Raw genomic sequence first — 24,175 nt, forward strand, 5'->3', positions numbered from 1 at the left:
CATTGTCCTTGCCCTTTAGGAGCTTACAATCTAGAGATTTAGAAGAGATGACATTTACAAGTGTATCTGATAGATAAAATTAATTTTGTAAGAGTGTTTTGAAATAGTTAAAAATATCTCAGTTGATAAATTATCAAAGGATGTAAACAGGCAGTTTCAGATGAAGAAATCAAAACTATATATAGGCATGTGAAGAAGTGCTCTAAATCATTTTTGACCAGAGAAATGCATATTAAAACAACTTTGAGATACCACCTAACATCTATCAGATTGCCCAATATGATAAAAAAAGGAAAGTGATAAATGTTGGAGAAGATATGGGAAAATTGAGGCATTACAGAGCTATGAACTCATCCAACCATTCTGGAGAGTAATTTGGAACTGTGCTCAAAGGGCTATAATACTGCATATTCTTTGACCCAGCAATACCACTAATAGATCTCCATCCCAAAGAAATCATAAAAAAAGCAAAGAGGATCAATACTTGCAGAATGGCTGAAAAAAAAATTGGTATATGAATGTAACAGAACACTTAATCATGCAATAAGAAATGATGAACGGGCAGATTTTAGAAAAACCTGGAAAAACTGAAAAGTAAAATGAAAGGAACAGAACCAGGAAATCATCATATACAGAATTAGCAGCATTGTGTGATGATAAACTGTGATTTATTTAGTTCTTCTCAGGAACTTACAAAGGAAAATACTATTCATAAACAAATAAAAAACTGATGGATCTGGAATGTAGATCAAAGCATTTTATCCCACTTAACTTTATTCTTTCTTGTTTTTTTTTTCCTTTAATCTACTTCTTCTTTCACAACTTTGACGAATATGAAAATATTGTTTCACATGATAGTACATGTATAAACCATATCAAACTACCTATCATCTTTAGAAAAGGAGAGGGGAGGGAGAAAGAAAAATAAGGAACTCAGAATATTGTAAAAATAAATGCTAAAAATTTTCTTGACATATAATAGGGAGAAATAATAAAATACTATTAAAGAAATAGTTAAAATACTGAATAAATCTATAGTAAAATTTCAAAAGGTAAAGTTGCATATAAATTGTGCTCATCTGTTTGCTTCTTACAGATGGGCACCTCTGAGGAACCAGATGAAATGCCATTGCCAGATTCTGAAAGTGTGCATGTCATCCCAGGAAGTGTTTTGCTCTGGAGGATAGCTCCAAGGCCTCCCAATTCTGCACAGGTCAGATCATGATTTCTGCCTACTCTCTAAACCTCACATTTTGCAGACAAAAACTTTGAGGTACAGAGAACTTAAGTGGCTTTTCCAGTGTTACAAAGCTAGTAAATATATGAGGCAGGATGTGAGCCCCAGTCTCTTGAGTCCCAAATCTAGGATTGTATCCCTCTACCAAACTACCTCACCAAATATTTAACGTGTAAGACTTCCTAAGATAGTTTTTATTATATCAACTAGACAGTGAATGAATCTCCAAAAGTAGAATTTCATACACTTTGACATTTGGGTGAAAAAGGCCCTTTGGGCTTGGTGAAAGGTGGGCCAGTGGAAAAGACAGGCCAGCTCTGATCATGCCATTTGTCTGGCTTTGGCAACTCAACACATATGAACAAGTCACTAGCTTGAAGGTAAAGAGTGATTTCTAGTGAAGAAGAAAAAAATTAAATGCTTTACCTGATTACTGTCTATATACTTTGGGATGACAGCATAGTGATAGCTGGATTGGAGTCAAGACTTCATAAGCTTCCTGCCAATGGAATCCTGGATGGGGACATCAGCATCTCTGAGCCTCTTTTTCTTCGTATAGAAAATAAAAATTATAATAGCCTTTATCTCCCACGATAATTAGGAGATTCATGTGATATAATGTGGCATGGTGCAGCAGATAGACCATCAGGCCTGGAGACAAAAAGACCTGAAGGTTAAATCTGGCTCAGACACTTACAATATGTGTGACTCTGGACAAGTCACCCAACCTCTGCCTGCCTCAGTTTCCTCCTCATAAGATTTGGATAATGCTACTATCTACTTCCCAGGAATGTTGTAAGGACAAAATGAAATGATATTCCAGGCACATAATTTTAATAAAAGCTTGCTTACTAAATGTTTGTTCCCCATCTCTCCCTAAAGGACTTTGCAAATTTTTAAAGCAATACAGAAATTTCAACTGTCATTTTGGGGGGGGAGAATTTGGGTCAGAATTTTGGTGTATCAAGAAGCATTTATTAAATATTTACTTTGTCCCATAGCATTATAATGCTGGGGATAGAAAGACTGACCTCAGATCTATTTGAGGTTGACACCCTTAAGTGAATTAATTTAAATTAAGGAACTTACAGGTTAATCCTCTGATTTAAAATTCTTAACAAGAAAGCATTAGTGTCTAAGGAAATATCACATGTTAAGGATTTGTCTTTGTGTTTTAAAGATATTTCTTTCTATGAATATTTGTACTTTTTGTAATTTGCAATTTTTCTCTCCTTTCAGATGTATAATTTTACTAGCTTTGCTATGGTTTTGAATGAAGTAGATAAAGAAATGGAGAGTGTTATTCCTAAGACTGACTGCAGGTTACGACCTGACATAAGAGCAATGGAGAATGGAGAAATAGGTAACTTCTGAAAATGTTAATTTATTTGGAGAAATGTAATACCACTGATTATTTGCATCATTAAGGACCTACTCTTTTCTTATTTCCTGGGTATTTTTTCAGCATTACATATATAGTATAATTGCAGTATTTCAAAATACTTTCTAAATTTAAAATGAATTTTATTAATGTATAGAATTATTCATTACAAATGTGACTTTGTTAATAATTAAGTACATTCCATATGACTGGAATCAAAATACAAGTCAGAAAAAAAAATTAGTTATTAGCAAACTTTCCATCCCTGGTTTAAAATCCATTATTTCAAGACGTTTTTAAATCCTCAATTAAAATCCTTTTTCAGTGCCTCATTGAGGGACCTGATCCCTAATTGTTGAAATTTATACTATTAGAGCATGACCTCAATCAGATCCTATTACTTGGAAAAGATTTCAGTATGTGTCTATCAACAAATTCTGTCTCTAGTGATTAGTCTTGTTAGGGTTGGAGACAGAAACTCATCACTATAATGCAGGTAACCAAAACTCTTCTGGCCATAGGAACTGATAAAGATCAACTCCTGAAGAAGGGATGGGCTCCCTGTTAAGAGCATTCACACAATGAAATAACAGGATCCAGGAAGCAATATATTTTGAGACTCTTTGATATTTCCCTTGGCAACCCTATTTGAGGACAAAGAAAGGGTCTATTCCTTAGAATAAATCTTGGAATTGCAGTCCAGAGACCTCATGGATGGCATGATCCATTCCTTGCCCAAACCATGAATCTTATCTTTAGCATCAACCACAAGCTGTCATTCAACATTTGCTTGGTAACCTTCAGGACTGAAGGAACTCATTGTCTTCTGAAGCTCTTAATTCCTTTTATTGACTGCTTTAAGGTTTTAAATTTAATACTTGATTGTTATACTTTTCTTTTACATAAGTTAATTTCTGAATATATTCTATTTCCCCTAACTTAGTAAGCCTATATTTATACCAAAGGTTTTAAAAAAAGAGGAAAAACAATTTAGCAAAACTAACCAACACATCAGCCACATTTGATGGGTTCATTATATTCCACATCCATATAAATGACTGTAATTGTTAGGAGTTGCATATTCCTTAGATTGTACTAAAATCTTCCTTCCTATTGCTTTCATTCATTGGCCTAATGATGACCTCTAGAGACAAGCAACAAAAACCTAATTCTAATTATGTTACAGCCCTTCAAATACCTCTGTTCTAGCTCTTCTTTTCTCCCCAGAAAGGTATCCCCAATTTTCTTTACCTAGAATTTCTGTGGCACAGTTTGGAGTACTTCCTATATTGGATGTATGCTTCACCTTGCCATTGTTTCTCCAAAAATATGGCATCTTAAACTGGACACAATACTCCAGAATAATCGGTAATTAATGATAATCATCAAATCTTTTTGTTTTATTTTAGAAATTGTCAAATTTCTTCCAACCATGCTATCTTCATATTATTAAGCCAAGCAGTACTTTTAAGGAAATCTCAGATTTAATTCAATATTTATTAAATATTTACTATATGCAAAACACTGAACATACAAAGATATGTACAACAGAAACCATGCTCTGAATGAGATTACACTCTAACATAGGGAGAACACAAGTCAACAAATAATGTGAGCAAGAGGAATAATAAGGGCGATGGAGAGGTCAAGCCTAGAAGTCCTCAAATTTTGTGGTCTCAGGACTACTTTACACATAAAAAAATGTGAAATCAACTCTTCAAAAAGCTTTTGTTTCAATGAATAATATCTCACATTGCTCACCATATTAGAAGTTAAGCCACCTTAGTTATTATTGTGAAAGTAGTTTGGATCTCAAAGATCCCCCTGAAAGGGCCTTTCAGCAACCCCCAAGGCTCCCTGAAGTGCACTTTAAGAATCATAGGTCTAAAGAAATGACTGAGGAGCTGCAGGAGGCAGCTCTCTCCTGGGGATGGAAGGAGGAGCAGAGACAGTGGCAGCCAAGAGATGACGCTCTGCCAGATAAGGAATAGCCAGAGATCTTAATGGAGTCTCTCTTCTCTGCATACAAGGTCAACATTTTTAGTGGGTGCCAGATTTTTTTCATGACTCTCCAGCGAGATTTTTGGAATATTTCTTTGCTTCTAAACTGTGGTGAGTTGCTTATGTTTTTAAATGCTCTTTTTTAGACCAAGCTAGTGAAGAAAAGAAAAGACTAGAGGAAAAACAAAGAGCAGCCCGCAAAAATAGGTCCAAGTCAGAAGAGGACTGGAAAACAAGGTATGTGCATATGTGAGGGAAGTGTACATTTGTTGGCTGTTTTTAGAGATGATAGGCAGTGTGACATATGTGCTGGAAAAAGCCCACAAAGATGATCTGGGGATCTAGTCCCATATCTCAGACACATCCTGGCTGTGTGATCATGGGCAAATCACTGAGCCACTCAGTGCTCTAAGTAACCCTAAGACTATAAGTTGTGGAGAAGATACCAACTTGCATTAGTAGAAGGAATTTCCTCACTTGGGAGTTCCCTGGACCAGTGAAGTCAAGGTCCAGCCCCCATCTCTTTTAAGCAGCAGCTATGCAGATCCAGATTAACATCGAAATTTGACTGGTCCCTCCCAGACCTTTGGAGTATGCATAGCCATCATGTTTCTGTCTCTTCCTAGTCCCATTTGTGCTCAATTTAGAAAATTACTAGTGACTGGTACTAGGACTAAACCTGTCCTGTCCACCCCAGCACACAGCTTGTGAATCATACTTTTTTCACCTATAGCCATGTGTAGGGGAAAGGGTGTAGCATGTCTCCTTAGCTTTTAAAATACTCCCTTTTCTATTTCTTTTGGTTTTTAGTAGTCTGAAAATGCTTAGGAAAGTCCACATTTGAAATCTGGGGAAAAGAAAGATGATTTCTAACAGCTTATCCTAGGCTTACAGAAATGGCCATTATCTGAAAAAAATGATATGGCTGACTCTTAGGAATACTGATAGTTATCACATATAAATATGTAATTAAACAATTGTTTTTTGCAAATTGAGAGTTATTGTGGGGTAGGGGATAAAGCACTGGGCTTGTAATTAGCTTATAGACCTGGGAATTCAGGTCTTAATTTCAAGAATCTAACTGGTGATTAAGGATGGGCAAATCACTTATCCTCTACTACTTATTCTATAAGATGGCAACAATAAAGCATTCCCCATATATCCCTCATAGGAAGGAGTACATAGTAATAAAGTTTGCAAAAGTACATGGTGATAAAAGTACTTTGAAAACATTGAAATTCTCCTTAAAGGTGACTTAAGTCTAACAAAATCTACTTTTCTTCACTAAAAAAGGAAATTAATTCCACAGCTATAAACTTTGTTGTAGCTAATTAATAAGTACTCTTTTTTTAAATTATTTTTTGTTTTTGTTTTCAATAGTGTTTTATTTTTCCAAACACATGTAAAGATAGTTTTCACCATTTATTTTTGTGTCTTTGTGTTCTAAATTGTTCTTCCTCCCTCCCTCACCTCTCCTCTCCCCAAGACAGAAAGCAATCTGATTCAAGTTAAACATGTACAATCATTAAGTACTCTTTATGTAATTTCCCACATTCCTATAATGCTCTTGCAAAAGAAAACAAATTTGATAGATGACTAAACCATAAAGCAATTATCTTGAATTCTACTTGGAAATAGAAAGAGCAAATATAGGATAAATGTTTTGAATGTCAACAATAGTTGTATCATTGATCCTGATGCATTAGACTTAAGAACAAGGATAGAACCTCTTTCATTTTGATGACACCCTATAAAAAGAGAACAAAATAAGTATATTTTCCCTAAATTGAAGAATCTATGTAAAAGGATTCTAATTTCTAGTCTAATTAGCCTTTTTATTTTTAATTTTGTTTCTAATGTATCTTGAAGAAAAATTCACTATTAATAACAGTATTTATTTTCCATTATAAGCTCAAACTCTTTAAGCAGGGGGTTTTGTAAATTTATTTCTATCAAAAAGGACTTGTAAGAGAAAGATAGTACAAGAGGAAGGAAAGGTGAATGTTATTAGTCCCAGAATGACATATACTCTCCCTCCCTCCCTCTTCCCCCCCCCCCCCCCCCCCCCCGCTCCAGTTGCCTGTTTAGATCTTTAGGATCAATTAAATATATGTTATTTGCTGTATCAAAAAAGGACCCCACTTATCCACTAGCTAGCTGTAGAATGTATTCTTTGAGTTATCTACCATCAGAAATAGTGATGGATTTGCATACTCACTGGACAAGTCTCTCTTGGGACCAAGAGCACACAGATAGAATTCTTAAACCTGGTCAGTTTTTTTCTGTCTATATAAAAGAAGTTTTTTTTTTTCTTTTGAAAAGCTGCCAGACTTTTTTCCATTCCATTCCCACCCCCAAGAGCTACACTCTGTCTCCTCTTCATTAGCACCATGTTCCAGCCAATGAGACTAACAATGAGACTAATTTCTATTATTAAAAACTGTTATCAAAGTTCTTTCTTTGATGTCATGATTGGAAATCCAGTTCTAGAGAATTGGATCCCCCAGTAGCGAACATAAGACCAAATACTAGATGTAAAGGTTGTTTTCCTATAACAGTATATAAATGGATGATTCCAAGCAGTTGTATTTAGGCATATCTACGCCTTTCCATTTCATGTTTAAGAGATGCTCTACAGTGAATAACAAGTCTTGGAACCTACAGTAGTGGCGGGTGGCACAGCATTAGGCTCAGCACCAGGCCTAGTTAAGCATCAGGCCTGCAGAATGCCATTATCTTGTGGGCTTGGCTCAGTCAGTCCTGAACCCCTCCGAACGGAGGGATTTAAAACTGACCCTCATTACTGACAATTCTTACTACCAGCGCATGCTGCTTTGTCTCACTTGAGAACACTAGGTCCACTCACCTACAGAATAGAGCCAGATATTTATGGAATGTCTTCTTTGGGGCTAGCCACTCATTCTACTACGAATAGAAACAATGGGGGCAAAGTTTATATGAGGGAATTGAGGGGAGCTTTGGGAAAACTGTTGATGGAGTGGTGAGAGGTATGCAACTTGGTGAGGAAGAAAAGGGTTATGGCTAGTCTTAGGGACCAGTGACAAAACAGTCCTGCATTTTACTCTTGTGAGATAATTGCATATTGGTGCTTTTATGTAACACATCTGCTAGTCTTACGAAGTAAAAGGTATTATTGAGAGGCAGGCAGTATGGGAGTAAGAGGCTCTTGGCCTTAGAATCTGATGACCTGGGTTTCAAGCGTCACCACCGGCACATATTGACTCTTTGACCTCGGAGCTAGTCACTTATATTCAGTGCCCCTAAAACCTTTAGTTGCAGACCAGCCAGTGACCTGTCTGGGGAGAGATTTCCTCACCAAGAGTTTCTCTGCCATTGAACATCACAGTCCTAGACTGATACTGCTGGTAGTAGACATAATTTATTTAGGATTTGAAATGAAGGGGCAGTAAAGGAGTTTGGGAGAGAGAGGAAGGAATGAGGAAAAAGATTCCTTTAGAAAGATCACTTTGGGGAAATCTCTAGATTTTAGACTGATAACTATGAAAAAAAAAATGAGTTAATAGCATTTGCACAAACCTGTGTCACACGGTCCAGGACATCAAATATCTATGGAAAAAAAGAATGTCTTAGTTCAAAGATTAGGCAAACCTTAAAAAGGCAACAGGTAGACATGGCAGGAAATTTATAACCCTTAGGGATCTCTGCATTTATACATGAGGAAGAAAAGGTCCAGATAAAACCTATCCCTCTATGTATTTTACTGGATGCAGCTATTGAATCTGTCTCATTGCACGGATGACTTATTTTCCCTTACCCCTTTCCATTTTAAAACAGAAGAAATCCCATGGTGCAGGGCCCCAGGTTGGATAAGTTATGCTTGCTTACGATGACCTTGATTTTGATTTGCCTGTTCTTTTGAAGTGCTTTATTTGCTAGGCATGTGTTTATTTCCTCTCCTTTTGAGATCTGGAATGTAACTGTGCCTCTTGTTTTAAATAAAAATGCTGGGACACTTGGCAAAAGCAGCTGTGCTAAGCCTTTTTCCAGTAACTTCTGTGATTTGGGAATTCTGCTTTTGATTTGAAGCTTTTAAAAGCCAGTTATCCTCAACTTCTCTCCCTTCTCCCCCCACCCCACACTGTCTTCTTTAAGAGAATAAAGAATAGATATGTGAACAAATCAAGCTCTCATTTTGTGTGGAGCTGATTAAGAGTACCACTCATTTGGAGACCTATCCTTCTTGACTTTTACCTCAAAATTTATTCTTTTTCAAAAGAAAAGCTCTCTTGAATAAATAATTCAATTTAACAAACACATTTTAAAGAACTAACAATATTATTAATAGGGCCTGGGGATACAAAGATGGAACAAAATCCTGCCCTTAAGGCAGAAAGGAGATTGCATATTAAAATCGAGATCAATAAATCATGATCGATAAGTGCATGATAATTTGGATGAAAAAGAGCATCAGCTACTGGGAAACTCAGGAAAGGCATGTTCTTAAGAGACACAGCTGTGGGAGCGCAGAGTGCATTCTGGATTAGACCTGGCTGGGGAATAGGAATGGAGGCAACTCATGGAAAATCAAAGAGAGCGGAACTAGAATGTTGAATTTCCTGGTAGGAACATAGAAAAGGAGAAAGGGAATAATATGAAGGGTCAGAAAAGGTACATTGGAAACTAGTTATAGAAGTTTAAATGCCAGGTCAAATTTCTTTTTTTTTTCCTCAGGGGCACCAGGGACTAGTGTAGCTTTTTGCACAGAGAAGTGACCTGTGTCACCAGTTCAGAATTAGGAGGGGCATCAAAGATTGTCTAGTCCAGCCCAGAGGCAAACAGTCAACCCTTCTTCAGCCTCACTGACAAGTGGTCAGCCAGACTTGCTGCAAGGGCCCCACTGCTTCCTAAAACTGTTCACCCCACGATGTACATTTCATATTGTTTGTCAGTAGGGTTCCATGAGCAGCAAGAGCTTGAGTAGTGTCCCAGGAAGGAGTTCCAGGAAGGACCAGAAACATTGGGGAGAGGCAGAAAAAAAATTTGCCTCAAGTAGGAGAGAAGATCTTATGTATGAAAAAACAATTTCAGGTTCTTTTTTTCAAACATTCAAATATCCTGGTACCTTATTTTGGATAAGTACTTGCCAAGTATTTTGGTAGAATTGTTTGGGGTGTTTGAAGTTTTTGATGGGAGTTTTTTGTTTGTTTCTGCATAAGAGCATGTTAAGCAAGGGATTTGATTATTAAAATGTATAGGTGAATGGAATGACAATTATGGGGAGCAGGATGCATTTTACTTTGGGAATACCTTATAATTTTCAAAACCTCTTAGTTAAAAATTACATTAAACCCTCAACATTTGAGTTTACTGCATGTATATTCCCATGTGCTATCTTACCTTAAACCCTGCTTGACCATCTTTCTGTGACCATTTTCTACTCTTGTTCACATTAATAAACTAACACTTATACAGGTCTGTGTGAGAGAAAGAGAGAGATTCTTAGAAAAATTAAATAGAAAGAAAAGTATTTTTAAAATTTGTTATGCCCATTGACTGATTCTCATTGTTTAATGAATTAAGTTAATGAGAGAAAAAACTTAATTTAACCAGCATTTTTAAAATAATTACATCCTACTATATTTATATCTTAACTATACTTAGTATACTATAAGTAAGCATTGTTAAGCACTATGCTAGGCAGAAAAAATGTTCTTAAGGATCTTAATAGTACATATGTTAATATGTACAGAAAACACATTATCTGTCATTGCTTCCTCTATCTTAAAAAAGTGCTGGGGAGGGAAGGGCTAAAAGACCTGTGATACAGGAGTGCCCAGCTCATGGGGCTTGTGAAGGTAGGCGGGCCCACCAGATTTGACTGCTAAGGGAGAACATGAAAAGAACCAAAGAGCAGGGAAGAAGAATGGCACAGGTACAAAAATGACCTAGATAGACTGAGTAAAGGGAGCTTGGGGTAATGGCACTGTAGCTCCTGTTGTTTTCCCTAAGCCATGGAATAGGATTGGGACATCTCAGTTAGCCATGATCTGTAAACCCTTAGGTAGATTTGTGTAGCTCCTAAGGACACTTCCTTTTATCTAAACTTCTAGTCTTTCACGCTTAACTTCTTTGGGCCTCAGTTTCCTTTTCTGTAAAACTAGGAGCGTGATCAAATGACTTCTTAAGTTTCTTTTAGATCTGGATCTGATTCTTTCAAGCCTAAATTGTTCAATTAATGACTTTTATGCATTGTTTCTTGTCCTAGTCCTAGGGGCCAACTAAAACAAGTATCTCTCACAGCACAACAGCCCTTCATATGTTCAGAAAAGAATTCTGAACATAAGTGATTCATGTTCCACACATCTCCAGGTTCTTCTCACTCCTAGACTAAACATCCATTTATCTTTACATGATAAAATCTTCAAGGTCTTCACCATTCTTATTGCTCTCCTCTGCACACTTACTACTTTGTTAATGCTTCTCCTGAAATACATCACTAAGAACTAAACATGGAAGTCTAGGGATGTTGAGCAAGGCAGAATGCAAAGGGACTATCTAAGTCCCACTTCGAGATGGCTCTCTTTCTTTTTTGACTGTCAAAGTATGCTATTGATTCACTATGCTTGTAGTCCATTAAAACTCTCAGATCTTTTTAAGATAGTTGCTTTTTCATACAGGATATTAATTTGGCACAGATCTTTTCTTCCTTAAGGTGCTACCTATTTCAATGATTTACTCCATGAATCAAATAATTTTCATTTGTTCACAAGAGGAAAATGAAATCAAATCAAGATATCACTTATCAAGTTCAAACTGTAGTAACTAACCACAGTTTTCATGTGGGAGTAGTGATATTACCTGGATTTAAAATTAAAAAAAAAAAAAAAAGATTTTGTAAATTACCCCCCTCCTGATTAGGAGGAAAAACTTATCATTTTGGAAATATTTTGTTCTTAACATTAGAGCAGAATGGAAAACAATAGCCTTAACATTTCAATAACCCTAAATTATAGAACTTCTGATTCATTTCAAGTGTTTAAAGGGAAGGCCATTCCATTCTGTTGATTAGAATAAGCTAAGGCATCATTATCCAGTTTGTGGATTATCCATTTATCTTGCTTTCTCTTGCCCTATGTATATGTATCCTTTGGGGCACATTTAACCTTTATAAGATTACATTTGGAGGATAAAGCAGGAAAAAAAGGTAAAAAAAAAAAAATCAGTTGATACTATAATGGTAAATATTAGGTACCTTTATGTGGAGAACACTGTGACAAATATTGGGGAAAATAATAGCAGTAATGACTAGAATTTGTATAACTTACAAAAAGCTAACAAAGATTGTTAGCATAGATTTGATTTTCACAACTGCTAGATGTGAAGGGGGGTCCTGCAGACATTCATTTTGCAAATGAATCACATAAGGGTACTGAGAGTCTAAGGGCCTCCAGCCCCCCAGATGCTATATGTCAGTGTCAGAATTTGAATTTAGTTCTTCCAGACCCAAAGTCCATGATGTTTTCTGCTATTCCATGCCGCCTCTTCAGTTCTTTCCATAGTTTGAATAATGACATGAGATTGTCCATTTGAACAGCAATAGTGAGGAAGCCAGAAGGTAAAATGTATCCACAAGAATATTATAAATCAACATCCATATGACTTTTTAAAGGAGGTGTGCTTAAAGTTTAAAAGCCTATCAGTAGAATTTAGTAAATTCACGATACCCCAGAACAGTTTTTTATTTTTAATTAAAGGTTATATTGAAGCTCCCATTAGGCTCTGTGTTTTCTTAAATAAGTCCATTTCAAATGAGTCATGCTAAAATAGGAAAACATTTTCAATGCTGCCTGTCAATTGATAAAAGTACTTTACACACAGGATTGGTTCATGATAAGATGATAAGAGCTTATATTTGGATGTTGATTTATACTTAACAAAGCACTTTAGACACATTATTTCATTTGCTTCTCACAATATTTTGAGACATTGAATCATTCCAGTATTACAGCTGAATAAATTAATGCTCACAGAGTTTAAAAAACTTGATAAAGGTGAGTGGACAACCTGGAATTCTAAATAATAACTTCTGATTCCAAATCTAGTCCTTCCTCAACTACTCTGCTTTGAAAAGATTTGGTGGAAGACACAGGAATAAATTGTTGACCAGCTTTTGTTCTTGTTCTTGCCTTCTTGGCCTCAGTTACCAGAGTTAAAGTTAAGATTTTTTTTTAATAGAAAAAAAATCAGGTTGAGTTAGTCTCTTAGACTATGAAATTAGTGTTAAGAACTATATCTGTTTGGTGGCTTAGTTGATCTTTTTAGCCCAAAATCTCTGAAATTTAAGATATAATTTCCTGTTTTTCTCTACATTCATTTTCCACCCAACCCTGATCTTCTATCTCTCTGAGGGACAAGTCAAAATACCTCTTCTTTTTCTCTCTCTTACACACACACACACACACACACACACACACACACACACACACACACACATTTAACCTCTGTGCCCATTTTTGTAGAGGAGGACTATATTAACATCTTTGTGTCTCAACTTCCTCATCTGTAAAATAAGAGAATTGAACTCTGAAGGCCCTTTCTGCCTCTACATCTGTGATAGACTAATCAGTCAGTCAGGAGCCATTTTTTGTTTACTGATGTTAAAAAGAGATTGGAATATTTTTTAAACATCATTCTGGGATTTTGAGTCCATTGGTAATTCAGACATCATTACTTCATTATGTTTTTAACAACTCTTAGTCTTTTATTTACCCTGTTTTCTAATTCCTCTTTACTATTACTCGGTTTACTCGCATTTTCATAAACCAATTTCTTTATAGAATATCTCATCCATATCACCATAGAGATATACCTGTGAAGCAATCTCATTTCCTGCAGACTGTGAAAACCAATTTCAGTCCTTTATCTTACTTATTTCTTCATGTAAAAAAGAAAACATGGAAATGTTACGATTAAAATACCACTCTTGCTAGTGTGTACAGCTTGCAAGAATGTGTGTGTGTGTGTGTGTGTGTGTGTGTGTGTATGTGTGTGTGTATAAGGGAGGAGAGATCTCACACACAGTTCAAATTCTCTTCAAATCAAATAACCAAATAGAAGTATCATATTAATATTTTGATACAAAATTTGGCAACACATGTGAGGCCTAATTTCCTTACTTTGCTAACTCAGAGCTAAATGAAATTAGTTTATTTTTATTGCACATAAAGCATTTGCAGAAGTGTTTTATAAGTTAAATGCTTTGCTTTTTTCATGTACTTATGCTACAGAGTTAACTCGATTATTAGTCTAATTAGAAAGGTAGCAGTGAATAATACACAAATTTTTTTTGTGCTATGGGGTTTTTGCTTTTCTACAGAAAATTCACCATCTTGATAACATTTGCAGAAATTAATTGTAGTTGCCTAAAATCTGTTTGCTTTACCTAAACTCCAGACAGGGAGGGAAAAGGAAATAAATATGGACTGAGTAACCACAGAGTCACATATGGGGACTGAAAAAAAAAAATGTCAAAGAATATCCACATTCAGATTACCTGGGAGTTTGTAGCTTCTTTTTTTGAAAGTAATTAAACTAATACCTAAGCATAAAAAATCAGATTAAGCTATTTACAAAAAATGATCATTGGGGCAACTAGATGGCTCAGTAAAGCTGGCCGTGAAGTCAGGAGGACCTGAGTTCAAATTTGGTCTCAGACACTTAATGCTCCCTTGCTGTATGGACCTGGGCAACTTAAGCCCAATTGCCTCAGCAAAAAAGAAAAGAAATTGTCATCAGAAAGTCAGATTTGGCAAGCTATCACTTGACATTACTATGACTGCAAATTATTAACCTAATGCTGCAGGTTCTTGTTTTGTTTATATTATGAAACCTGTTTTGAGACTGTTTCAAATATTATTCAACTTTTTGTTTTTAAATGCTTGAGTTCTTTTAAAAAACATTTTTGAAGAAAATTTGAGGAATATTCTTATTAACCTACAGATTACATTATTAGTAGCAAATCTCAATATAGATTTTGAGAGAAGGTTCAGTTCTTCCTTGGACCTCAAAGGTAGAGAATATTTCCTACATAGGACTGATTATTACAGTTAGGATTATTGAAGAATGAAGTTAGAATTGAAGGACAAGCTGAAAAGTGCCTTAATTTTCCTAGAGAGGGATCTAGATTTATTTAGGTATGTTGTCTAATTTTTGGTCTTAGTTTTCATTTTGAGGAACTCTGGTTAGGAGAATCTTTTATGATAATGTTAACTTAGCATTGCAGGTGGTTTAAAGATGGGGATAGAAAGTAGAGAAAATTAAAGAAGCAAAATTATTCATTCTGGCAGTCCTGCAAGACTGACCATATAAGCTAACTTCTTAAGCTTTGTGTGTAGTATCTGTGATTCTGCTCCCATTTCAACTGGGTCATTATCCCTTCAAGGAGTACTACATTGTTATAATTGTTCTCTTCTCAGAACAAAGGAAAATGTTAAGCCAAGGAAACACTTTGAAGCAATAGGGGATTCCTATAAAGGATGTGTTGCTTGTGGTGGTTCTGTGTTTTGACAAGAAGCCAGTCTGCATGCTTATAAGTTTCCTTTATTCAAATCTGCTTTGAAGAAAATACTTAACTGACCTCTTAATTTGATATCTTTGTCAGATACTCCTCACAATTACAAAAATTGTTCCTGCTTTCATATCTTTAAAATAATGCTTTTGCAGCCATTTCTAAACATGGTCTATTTAAATTTAAAAAGTGAACAGCATATTGGATTTTCAAGACATTGCTTTTTGTGAACATTTACATCTCTCAAAATTAATCTTCAGTCTGAATCTGTATAGCAAAGCAGTTTTGAATTCTAAAGTGTTGGTTTTTTGGGGGAGGGGGGCGGGGGTTTATTGTTTTGTTTTTTTGAATAGTCTTTCCCTCATGAATCTTATCCTCCTTTTATTCCAACAGGTGGTTCCATCAAGGACCCAATCCCTACAATGGAGCACAGGACTGGCTTTACTCAGGCAGCTATTGGGACAGAAACTACTTTAATTTGCCTGACATTTATTAAAAATGTAGTCAGGACCATTGGTTAATCCACAATTAAGTCTTAAGTCTGTATTTCTAAAGGATTTTGTTTTCTTTGTTTTTATTCATCTTAAAAAAAAAAAAAGGAAAGTTTGCCCATGGAAATTTGCATTTCATACAACTAGTAATGTGGTGGCATTGGTTCTGAAAGATGACTTGGGGAGAATAATAGTTTTGTTGAAAATACTCACTTGGGATACAGTTTTATATAAGGGGGGACCTGTTGGGGGAGTACTGATTTTTTTAATGGCTCTTTCCGCAATATATGTTAAAGGAAATTGCTACCCAAACAGAAGCTTTGGTTTGTGGAAATTAAAGCAAGTTATAGAGGTAGTCTTTATGCAAAAATGGTAAATGTAACATAGGAGTCTTGAGAATACACTCAAATGTTCATGTGGTTAAACTTTTAAAAGGATAAAATATTTTGTAAAGATTTACTTCATTAATTAAAATAGCTTTTTTCTTTATATTAATTCCCTCCCTTTTCACCCATTACCTCAACCCCAGTCCAGAATATTCAGAATAAGTATTATTGATTTAAAATTTCTCAAGGATTAAAATGGTAATAGGCAAGGTATTTTATGTTTTACTCACTTCAGTGCAGTGTATTGAATTTGCTTTCACCTTCTCCTGTAACCAATCTGATTTTAAAACATCAAAAAACATTTAAATTATACAAATTTGAATCAAAAATATATACTCCTAAGAAATCAATTTTTTTGTTGATTCATAAAAATGCATTAGAAATTGTAGGGTGTTGACCATCAAAAAAAATGACAAGCATTTTTTAAAATGTCAATTTCCATTGGTACATACCACTGGAGAAATTAAATTGCACATGTGTACGTATTGTAAGTATCAAACTATATTAAAAAAAAAGGAGGTCTTGTGCATTTCAAGTCTACAAGGCACCTGTATACTTAAGATATGTATGGAGACCTATTGTACAGTAGCTTTGCCCCATTAATTGGGGTTTATATCTTGTGGTATTTATACATACACGCGCGCGCACACACACACAAACACACACATATATAAATATATATATATATATATATACACCCACGCACACACACTAAACTGGGACATAGCTTAGGAGTGCTTAAGTAGCTCCGGCAAAATGTTTTAATTGCTCTCTTAAAGTTAACAGGTGTTATAATAAAAAAATTTAACTGCTGCTAAATAAAGACTTTAGAACATTCCAAAGATGTGTGGTTTCTTTTAAAATTTTAAATATATTTTGCTAACAGTGACTTTTATTATATTTTCTTTACTACTGTCCCCCGAAGCTACCTGTATAGAACTCAGTAATTTTATCCATATTGTAAGCATGCAATATTATATAAATGCATGTAGTAAATATATATTTAAAATAGGTGTAGTTGAGAATTTAAATGTTGGTCAGAATATTTAATCTAATAGGTGGAAAGCCAGTTTATAAATTCATGTAATGAACAGATGCTGGAGTGGAAATGGTTATTGTTTCTCCCCATACATACATACATAGATACACTGAAGGTCATATCTTATTACATAAATTGAACTTAATATTTGATCTGCCAATTCACTTTAAAAAGCATTAAATATTCCAATAGCTTGCATACTTTTAACTATAGAATATCTAAATAAAAAAACAAACAGGAAAACAATGCAATGCTTGCATGAAGTTTATTGATATATTATTCATGGTGGTAGTTCCACCTTGAACGTTATCTCAAACAGCGTCATTTTCGGCATCTGTTAAAGGGAATAATGTACATGTTTAATGTTTAAATTTAGGCACTATACTGAACATGTTGAAATGGATGGTGAATTAAAAATCCGCAGTTCTCATCTAGATTGTTTCAAGAATGCTTGATTATTCTTTATTCAGATTATGTTGGATCCATCCTTGGTAGTAGTGATGTTTAACTGCTTTTACACTAAAACTGGTTTAGCAATTGATAAAAATTGTGCTAGAAAGTAGATTATTTCAAACTTGGCTTACATGAATATTTTACCTCAATTTGTGAATTTTAAGGATCTGAATCAGAAGTTATTTTGGGAAATAGTTATCTATATGGTTTGTGCCACATTGGAGTAACTTGAACTGTCAAAAATCAACTTAATTTTTCTTATATAACAGTGAAAAGATGCAGGGCTTTTCTTGATTAATCCCACAGGTTCAGTTCAGATGACTCCTTGAACTAAATGTGTCTACATATGTAAATAAAATACACTATATGCTATGTATAGATAAGTACACATACATATTTAAATATGTAAGTACATCAATATATCCACATATGTATGTGTATATCTACCAACCTGTTACATGCACACACACAGAAGTGGAGAAGTATCATAAATGCCTCATTTTGGAAAGATCCAGCTTTTTTCCAAGAGCTCCAAGGAACAGGTTCATTTAAGATTTACAGGAAATGAATCCACAGTTTGTCAAGCCTCTAGTCAAACTCATAGATGCCATTACTGTATAGTTCCATCTCAGCAGCATTAATTCAGTGATAACAGACTATGGGAGAGAAAAGGATGAACTTAGTACCAATGAAGAGCTTTTGCCCAACTATATGCCAGGATGAATACTTATATAGATTCCCCAGATTAATAGACGAATTTAATAGTTCCATTTTAGAAAAAAAATTGAACAAGCTATTAACTCCCTAAGGTAAAAATCTCCAGGGCCAGATAGATAATTCTACCAAACATTTAAAGAACAATTAATTCCAATACTATACAAACTATTTGGAAAAACAGGGAGGAAAGGAGACCTACCAAATTCCTTTTATGACACAGATATGGTGCTAATACCTAAACCACGTAGGCTCAAAACAGAAAAATTATAATACATCAGTTTCCCTAATATTGATGCAAAGTTGTTAACTAAAATATTAGGCAAAGAAATCACAAGCAATTTATCTCCAGGATTATATACCAAGTAGAGTTATACCAGGAATGCAGGGCTGTTTCAATATTAGGAAAACTAAAATTGACTATAACAGAAATCACATAATTACATCAGAAGATAGGAAAAAAATCTTTTGACAAAATACAACACCCTATTAAAAACACTAGAGAACATAGGAATAAATGGAGTTTTCCTTTAAAATGAAGACTGGGGAACCAAATACAATGTCTTCAACTATGTTTAAAAGTGTTACAGATCTTCTAAAAGAATCTTGGTAAAACTTTTCAGGATATAATTCTATAGTGCTCAATGAAGTTCTCAGTAAAGGCTGAGCTTCACTTTGAACCCTTCTAAATAATTAAAGCCTCAAACCATAAAAATGCCTTTTTCCCCTCTCTAATAGATTATTTGCCTCTTTTAATAAGATCTTACATTTTAAGAGATATCCGATACCCTGATTTATGGAAATTTAAAGTTTGGACATTGATATTCATTTTGAATATGTCTAATTATCCTTTTACTTTAAAAATAAGGTGCCTATACGAGTCTCCCTATTCCTCCTTCCCAAGGTTACCACAGATTAAGAACACTGTGAACTCATGCTAATACTAAAACCCAGTAATTTCATCTCTCAGAATCATCCTGATTTTCTAGCATATGTCTGTTTTCACTGTGATTGTGCTTTGTCACTGACACCTCAAAAACAATTTCTTCAGCATAATACCTCGGTTATGTTGCCATTAATATAAGCTGTTTCCTTAATGAAGACATTAAAACTAAAAATTTCTAACTAGAATTCCTACCGGAGCAGAATGAAAACAGCATCACAAACCGATGCAGCTTTTGAGCAGGAAAGGACTTCAGATATCATTTGGGCCAAGATCTCAACTTCACATACAAGTAAAATGATACTCATAGGATTCAGAGACTTGCTGGGTTGTCCCACTGAGGCTGTCACATCCTAAACCTGTACCCGTTCTACTGCACCATTACTATGAACCCCTGATCTCACTGATAATAGGAATTCCTTCTATTGATAGAAAATATATCTCTTCATCTTTGTATGCAAAATTGGTGATTTACAGTGATTGAGATAATTCATTATCAAAATTCCAGTGATAAACCTCTCCTAACTTGGCTAGATAACATTCCAGGTGATACATTTCATCATGGATTCATATTTAAAGTCTTTCCAGCTTGGTAAAATCTGTCAGAACTTCCACTTCACTGAAATAGCCTTCAGTAACTCTTCATATGAGACAATGGAAAGGAGCTTCTGTGTACTTTCTAAGGTATTGAACCACAAATTTAATGACTAAGTCATTGTAATGCATAGGAACAATCCTCGGAACAGGCAGACTCTTTTCCCAAAACCAGCTCATCTAAGGGCCAAGAAACTTGCTGTTAGGATGCCCACTGATGACATCTTTGGCCACAACAATCCGTGAAACAATATAACTATGGTCTTTAGTCCTGTATGACCAGTCCCTCCCTACTGCTGCTGTTATGGTAACAAACTAAGGGACAGCAGAAAGTGCTAAAAATTCTAGGGTTTTTTAATCATTATAAAGAAAATTAACTCTTTGGAATTTAAATGTGATAGCTGACCAATAACAGAAATGGGTCGTTATTCTCACAATAAAGAAGCCCAGAAGGTGAAAAGAACTAAAAAACTAAATGGAAGTGTTGGTTCTTAGGTTCTCTTTGGACAAACAAACAAAGAACATTGGAGCTGGTTTTAATATAAATCCATAAGCAACAAGCAGTCACTGGATGCTTGGTCATCCATATTGCATTGCTCAGAAGAAAGACTTGTTAAAGGACATAAATGAAGGTTATAGATTATGCATCCACAGAGAAAAATTCCACAAACTACTAGCTAGATAAGCCTTTCAAAAATGAGCCAATTTAATGCTTTAACATTTAATGACTTCAGCCAATGACAAACAAGAAAGGACAAGTTACTGATGACAGTTTCCAGACTGTATACAGACTACTGATTTTAGAACAATTTAAAATGAAATTGATGAATGACATTGAAAATTATGAAATTGATAAAAGAACAGATATTGAAACAGATTATCACCATTTCTGAAGGCTTAACCCAATTCAAATAAACCATCTTAGCCATAAAGCACTTGATGTCTTTGATAGCTAGAAAGGCATGTCAGTCACATGCAACATCAATTTAGAATTTCAACTCATTTGTCAATATTTCTATAACAACCTATTTGCTCAATCAATGACAGTGAAGCCTCTATATTTACTCTGAAATCATACTCCCTTCATATGTTACATAAGAAAGTCAAAATGGCACTAAAACTTTTTAAAAGAAAAAAAAACTGGACTAGAGCAAGAACAGAAGAAATCTATGCTGAGTGATGATCATAATAGGTGAGAAGATAATAATGAAAAAAAAAATGGGGGGGGGGAGAGAAAACCTGTCAATATTTCTATAACAACCTATTTGCTCAGTCAGTGATAGTGAAGTCCCTATATTTGGACTTTGAAATCACACGCCCCAATATGCTACAAAGAAAGTCAAAATGGCACTGAAATTTTTTTAAAAGGGAAAAAAAAATTGGACTAGAGCAAGAACAGAGGAAAATCCATGCTGAATGATGATCCAAAACTGTGAGAAAGTTGAAGGATCAATTATCAAACCTAAAAGTTAAGAGTAATCAAACCTTTCAAAAAATTACACCACCTTATTACCAAAAAGGGAAGAGCTAAAAATTACAATTAAGTATTCCAGACAGTAAGAACCACCTGCAGGCATAAAGGACATTCTTAAGGCAGGCAATAAAAAAGGAATAGGCAAATTCTTACAAATGACATTGTGATTAACTACCATTTTTAAAGTAGAAGTCTGAAAAGTCAAGAGAATAGAAGACCTTATAGCCACTAAAGCTATCAGCTCTTAAAAAAAAAAAAAAAAAGTGAGGAGGGTATTTTAATTTGCCAATACAAAAGGCTGTCTTCCAAAAATATCTTATGCATATTTTAAAAGTATATTAAGACCCCTTGAAAGATATAACAACAGAAATAAGAAACCCTTTTGTCATCAGTTAAGGCATAAAACATGCAAACATTCTTACCAAAAGTATTTGTCATTGTCATGAAGGACATAGTCCATCAGAGTTCCAACTGAAAAATGGCATCCTATCTATATCTAGTTAACCCTCCCCTCTTTGTTAGTGAGTTGGTACTGATTCCCAAAATACCATCAGAGAAGGCACTGAGCCTTCTCAGAGATCTCCAAAATCATTCAAAACATTTCTCATTCCGTTGAGAAAAGACAACTAGATGAAGAATGCGTTTTATAAAATGCAGTTAAGTTTTGGACAGGCAATCCAACAGAATATCTTGGACAATTATTGCAGTTGGACAATAAATTAGACTCAAATTTTAGTAGAACAATAGATTGCATTGCATTTGGGAAATTGAGTTACTGATTCCAAATGTCTCTCTGAAATAAGGAACTTATATTTGCAATAATATTCTTAGTTATCATAGCTAGCTATTGTTTGTAGTAAACTACACTCACAGTGGCAGGTCACCCAAAGAATAGTAGGAAGGCATAATAAATAAGCAATTGTGGGCATCTATAGGCTATATAAACCTAAATTAATCTCAGCAGATTAGGAGAAAAAACTTGAAGAATGCTTTCTCATTCGTTTACCAGCTATGTCATTGACAAGATGAAACAGTTGAATCAAAGGGAAAACCAAAGACATGAATCAAAGACTAAGTTACACATACAAGATTGGAGGATAGAATAATGAAATGGAAGAAAAAAGCTCTCTTCTCACTTGAACTCTATAGGAACCTGAAGTTCTTCCTGGACCTGGCTCCTCTTGAGATGAAAGCAGTATCCTGTGTTCCACAGAATGAAGTAGAAATAAAGAAATCCACTATTACCTCCAGAAAGAAAATATAGGTCAGAAATTTGCAATTCCCTGGGAGGAGGGCAGACATAATTTGCAAAAGAAGTGGTATATTAACTTGGCTTCGTTAGTCCAGGGTTAGCTAGATAGCACAATGCACAGACCATCAGGCTTGGAAAGCAGGAAAGCTTCCTGAGGTAGGAATTTAGGTTGGGCTTCAAATTATGGAAGCCAGGAAAAGGGATGAGGAAGAAAATTTCAAAATGAGGGACAAGCTAGAAAAATGCCTAGAGCTGACGGATGACGTCTCCTCCAGAGGAACAGTAGGGAAATTAATGTTACTAGACCAAAATAGTATGTGGGGGGGCTCCAGGAAAAGAGGAATGTGAGTGAGAGCAAAAAAGGGGAAGGAAATTGGGATATAAAGGGCTTTGAATACCAGAAGATCTTGTATTTGATCCTGGATGTAAAAGGGAGCCACTAGAGTTTGACTTGGGAGTGTGGTGACATGGTCAGAACTACATTTTAGGAAAATCACTTTCAGGCAGATTAACCACTTGTAGCATGTCTAGATGTGAGAAGAGATGAGGGCCTGCACTAGGATGGTGATGTTATCAGAGAAGAGGATGAATTCAGATGACATAATAGGTGAATATTGAGGGAGGCAGGAGGAGCAAGCTTGTGAATTGAGGATGACATCTAGTTTTGAGCATCTGAACCAGACTGGAAGGATGGGTTTTGCCTCCAAAGCAGTAAGTTTAGAAGTGGGGATGATGTGAGAATGTAGTATTGAGTTTAAGCCACTTAGTTCAAGGTTATCCAGCTAGTTAGAATAAAGTTGAAGTTTTGACTTGAATACGTATCTGAGTTGGTTCTGTAATCTTTTTATTCAATCATATTGATGTCTGCAATAAACATGCCAAGAAGGAAGGGGAAAAGCCAATAGAATGAACTGGAGAATCAAGATCTAAGATCTTCTCAGTGTGGAATGATGGCCTAAATCTAACAAGATTTAATTTAATGAGAAACACTTTCTTCTTCCCTCCCTTAGTTTCTATAATACTGACTCCTCTACTCTCCTCCCAACTTTCCCTAAGTCTCACTCTCTCAAGCCCTTTTTATTTTACACTTTGTATTTCCCCCAGCTCTTCAGAATATTTATCTCCCCCACCCTTTCAACACTATCGTCTTTTTATGCAGATCTTTATCTCTAGTCATTATATTAGGCATTTTCATTTTCACAGATTTCCTCAAACTCCCTCTCTGCCAAAACACAATACCAACTACTTTCTCCTTTCTCAATTTTGCTATTTTGAGGGTTATATGATTCAGTGAAGAGTGTGCTGTGGGGGGGGGGGGGGGGGGGGGGGAGTTTCAAACCCTATACCCTTTTCAATCCCATTAATAAAACAAATCTCTATGCTACGGGATTAATATGAGGAAAATGCTTCTCTGAAATTTCAGCATCACATAAGTGAGCTGCTATTTTTGTTACATGCCTGTATCATTCTCCCAGGCTCAAAATCTTGATCTTGGACTTTTCCCCATTCTTCTGCCTTTGCTCATCTTAAGTCCTGTAACATGACTCCTTTATCCTTTTCTCTTGAAAGTGTGTTTCCTTCCTTTCCAATCTCATCTTTCCCATGTCCAAATCATGTTGCTGCCAGATTATCTTCCTAAAATTTACTTTCATTACTATACT

The 24,175-nt window shown here is 35.2% G+C and overlaps 1 protein-coding gene and 1 long non-coding RNA gene across 4 annotated transcripts in view; one reads left to right on the top strand and one right to left on the bottom strand.

Moving 5' to 3' along the window:
- Positions 1 to 16,887, top strand: part of OSBPL1A (oxysterol binding protein like 1A) — a 298,973-nt gene extending 282,086 nt beyond the window's left edge. For all 3 annotated transcript variants that reach the window (XM_051970326.1, XM_051970327.1, XM_051970328.1), the window contains 4 exons: positions 1,097 to 1,213; positions 2,477 to 2,600; positions 4,766 to 4,856; positions 15,562 to 16,887. In XM_051970326.1, coding sequence (XP_051826286.1) covers positions 1,097 to 1,213; positions 2,477 to 2,600; positions 4,766 to 4,856; positions 15,562 to 15,664 — 435 coding nt within the window. In that variant the 3' untranslated portion in view covers positions 15,665 to 16,887. The remainder of the gene's footprint in view (positions 1 to 1,096; positions 1,214 to 2,476; positions 2,601 to 4,765; positions 4,857 to 15,561) is intronic.
- A 446-nt stretch (positions 16,888 to 17,333) lies between these two features.
- Positions 17,334 to 23,833, bottom strand: LOC127543941 (uncharacterized). The gene is made up of 2 exons (XR_007949339.1): positions 17,989 to 23,833; positions 17,334 to 17,418 (listed from the first exon to the last, which is right to left on the bottom strand). It is a non-coding gene; the product is annotated as an uncharacterized LOC127543941 (long non-coding RNA).
- Between the last annotated feature and the right edge of the window lie 342 nt (positions 23,834 to 24,175).

This window comes from Antechinus flavipes, chromosome 1 (assembly GCF_016432865.1).
Source record: "Antechinus flavipes isolate AdamAnt ecotype Samford, QLD, Australia chromosome 1, AdamAnt_v2, whole genome shotgun sequence".
Taxonomy (NCBI): Eukaryota; Metazoa; Chordata; class Mammalia; order Dasyuromorphia; family Dasyuridae; genus Antechinus; species Antechinus flavipes.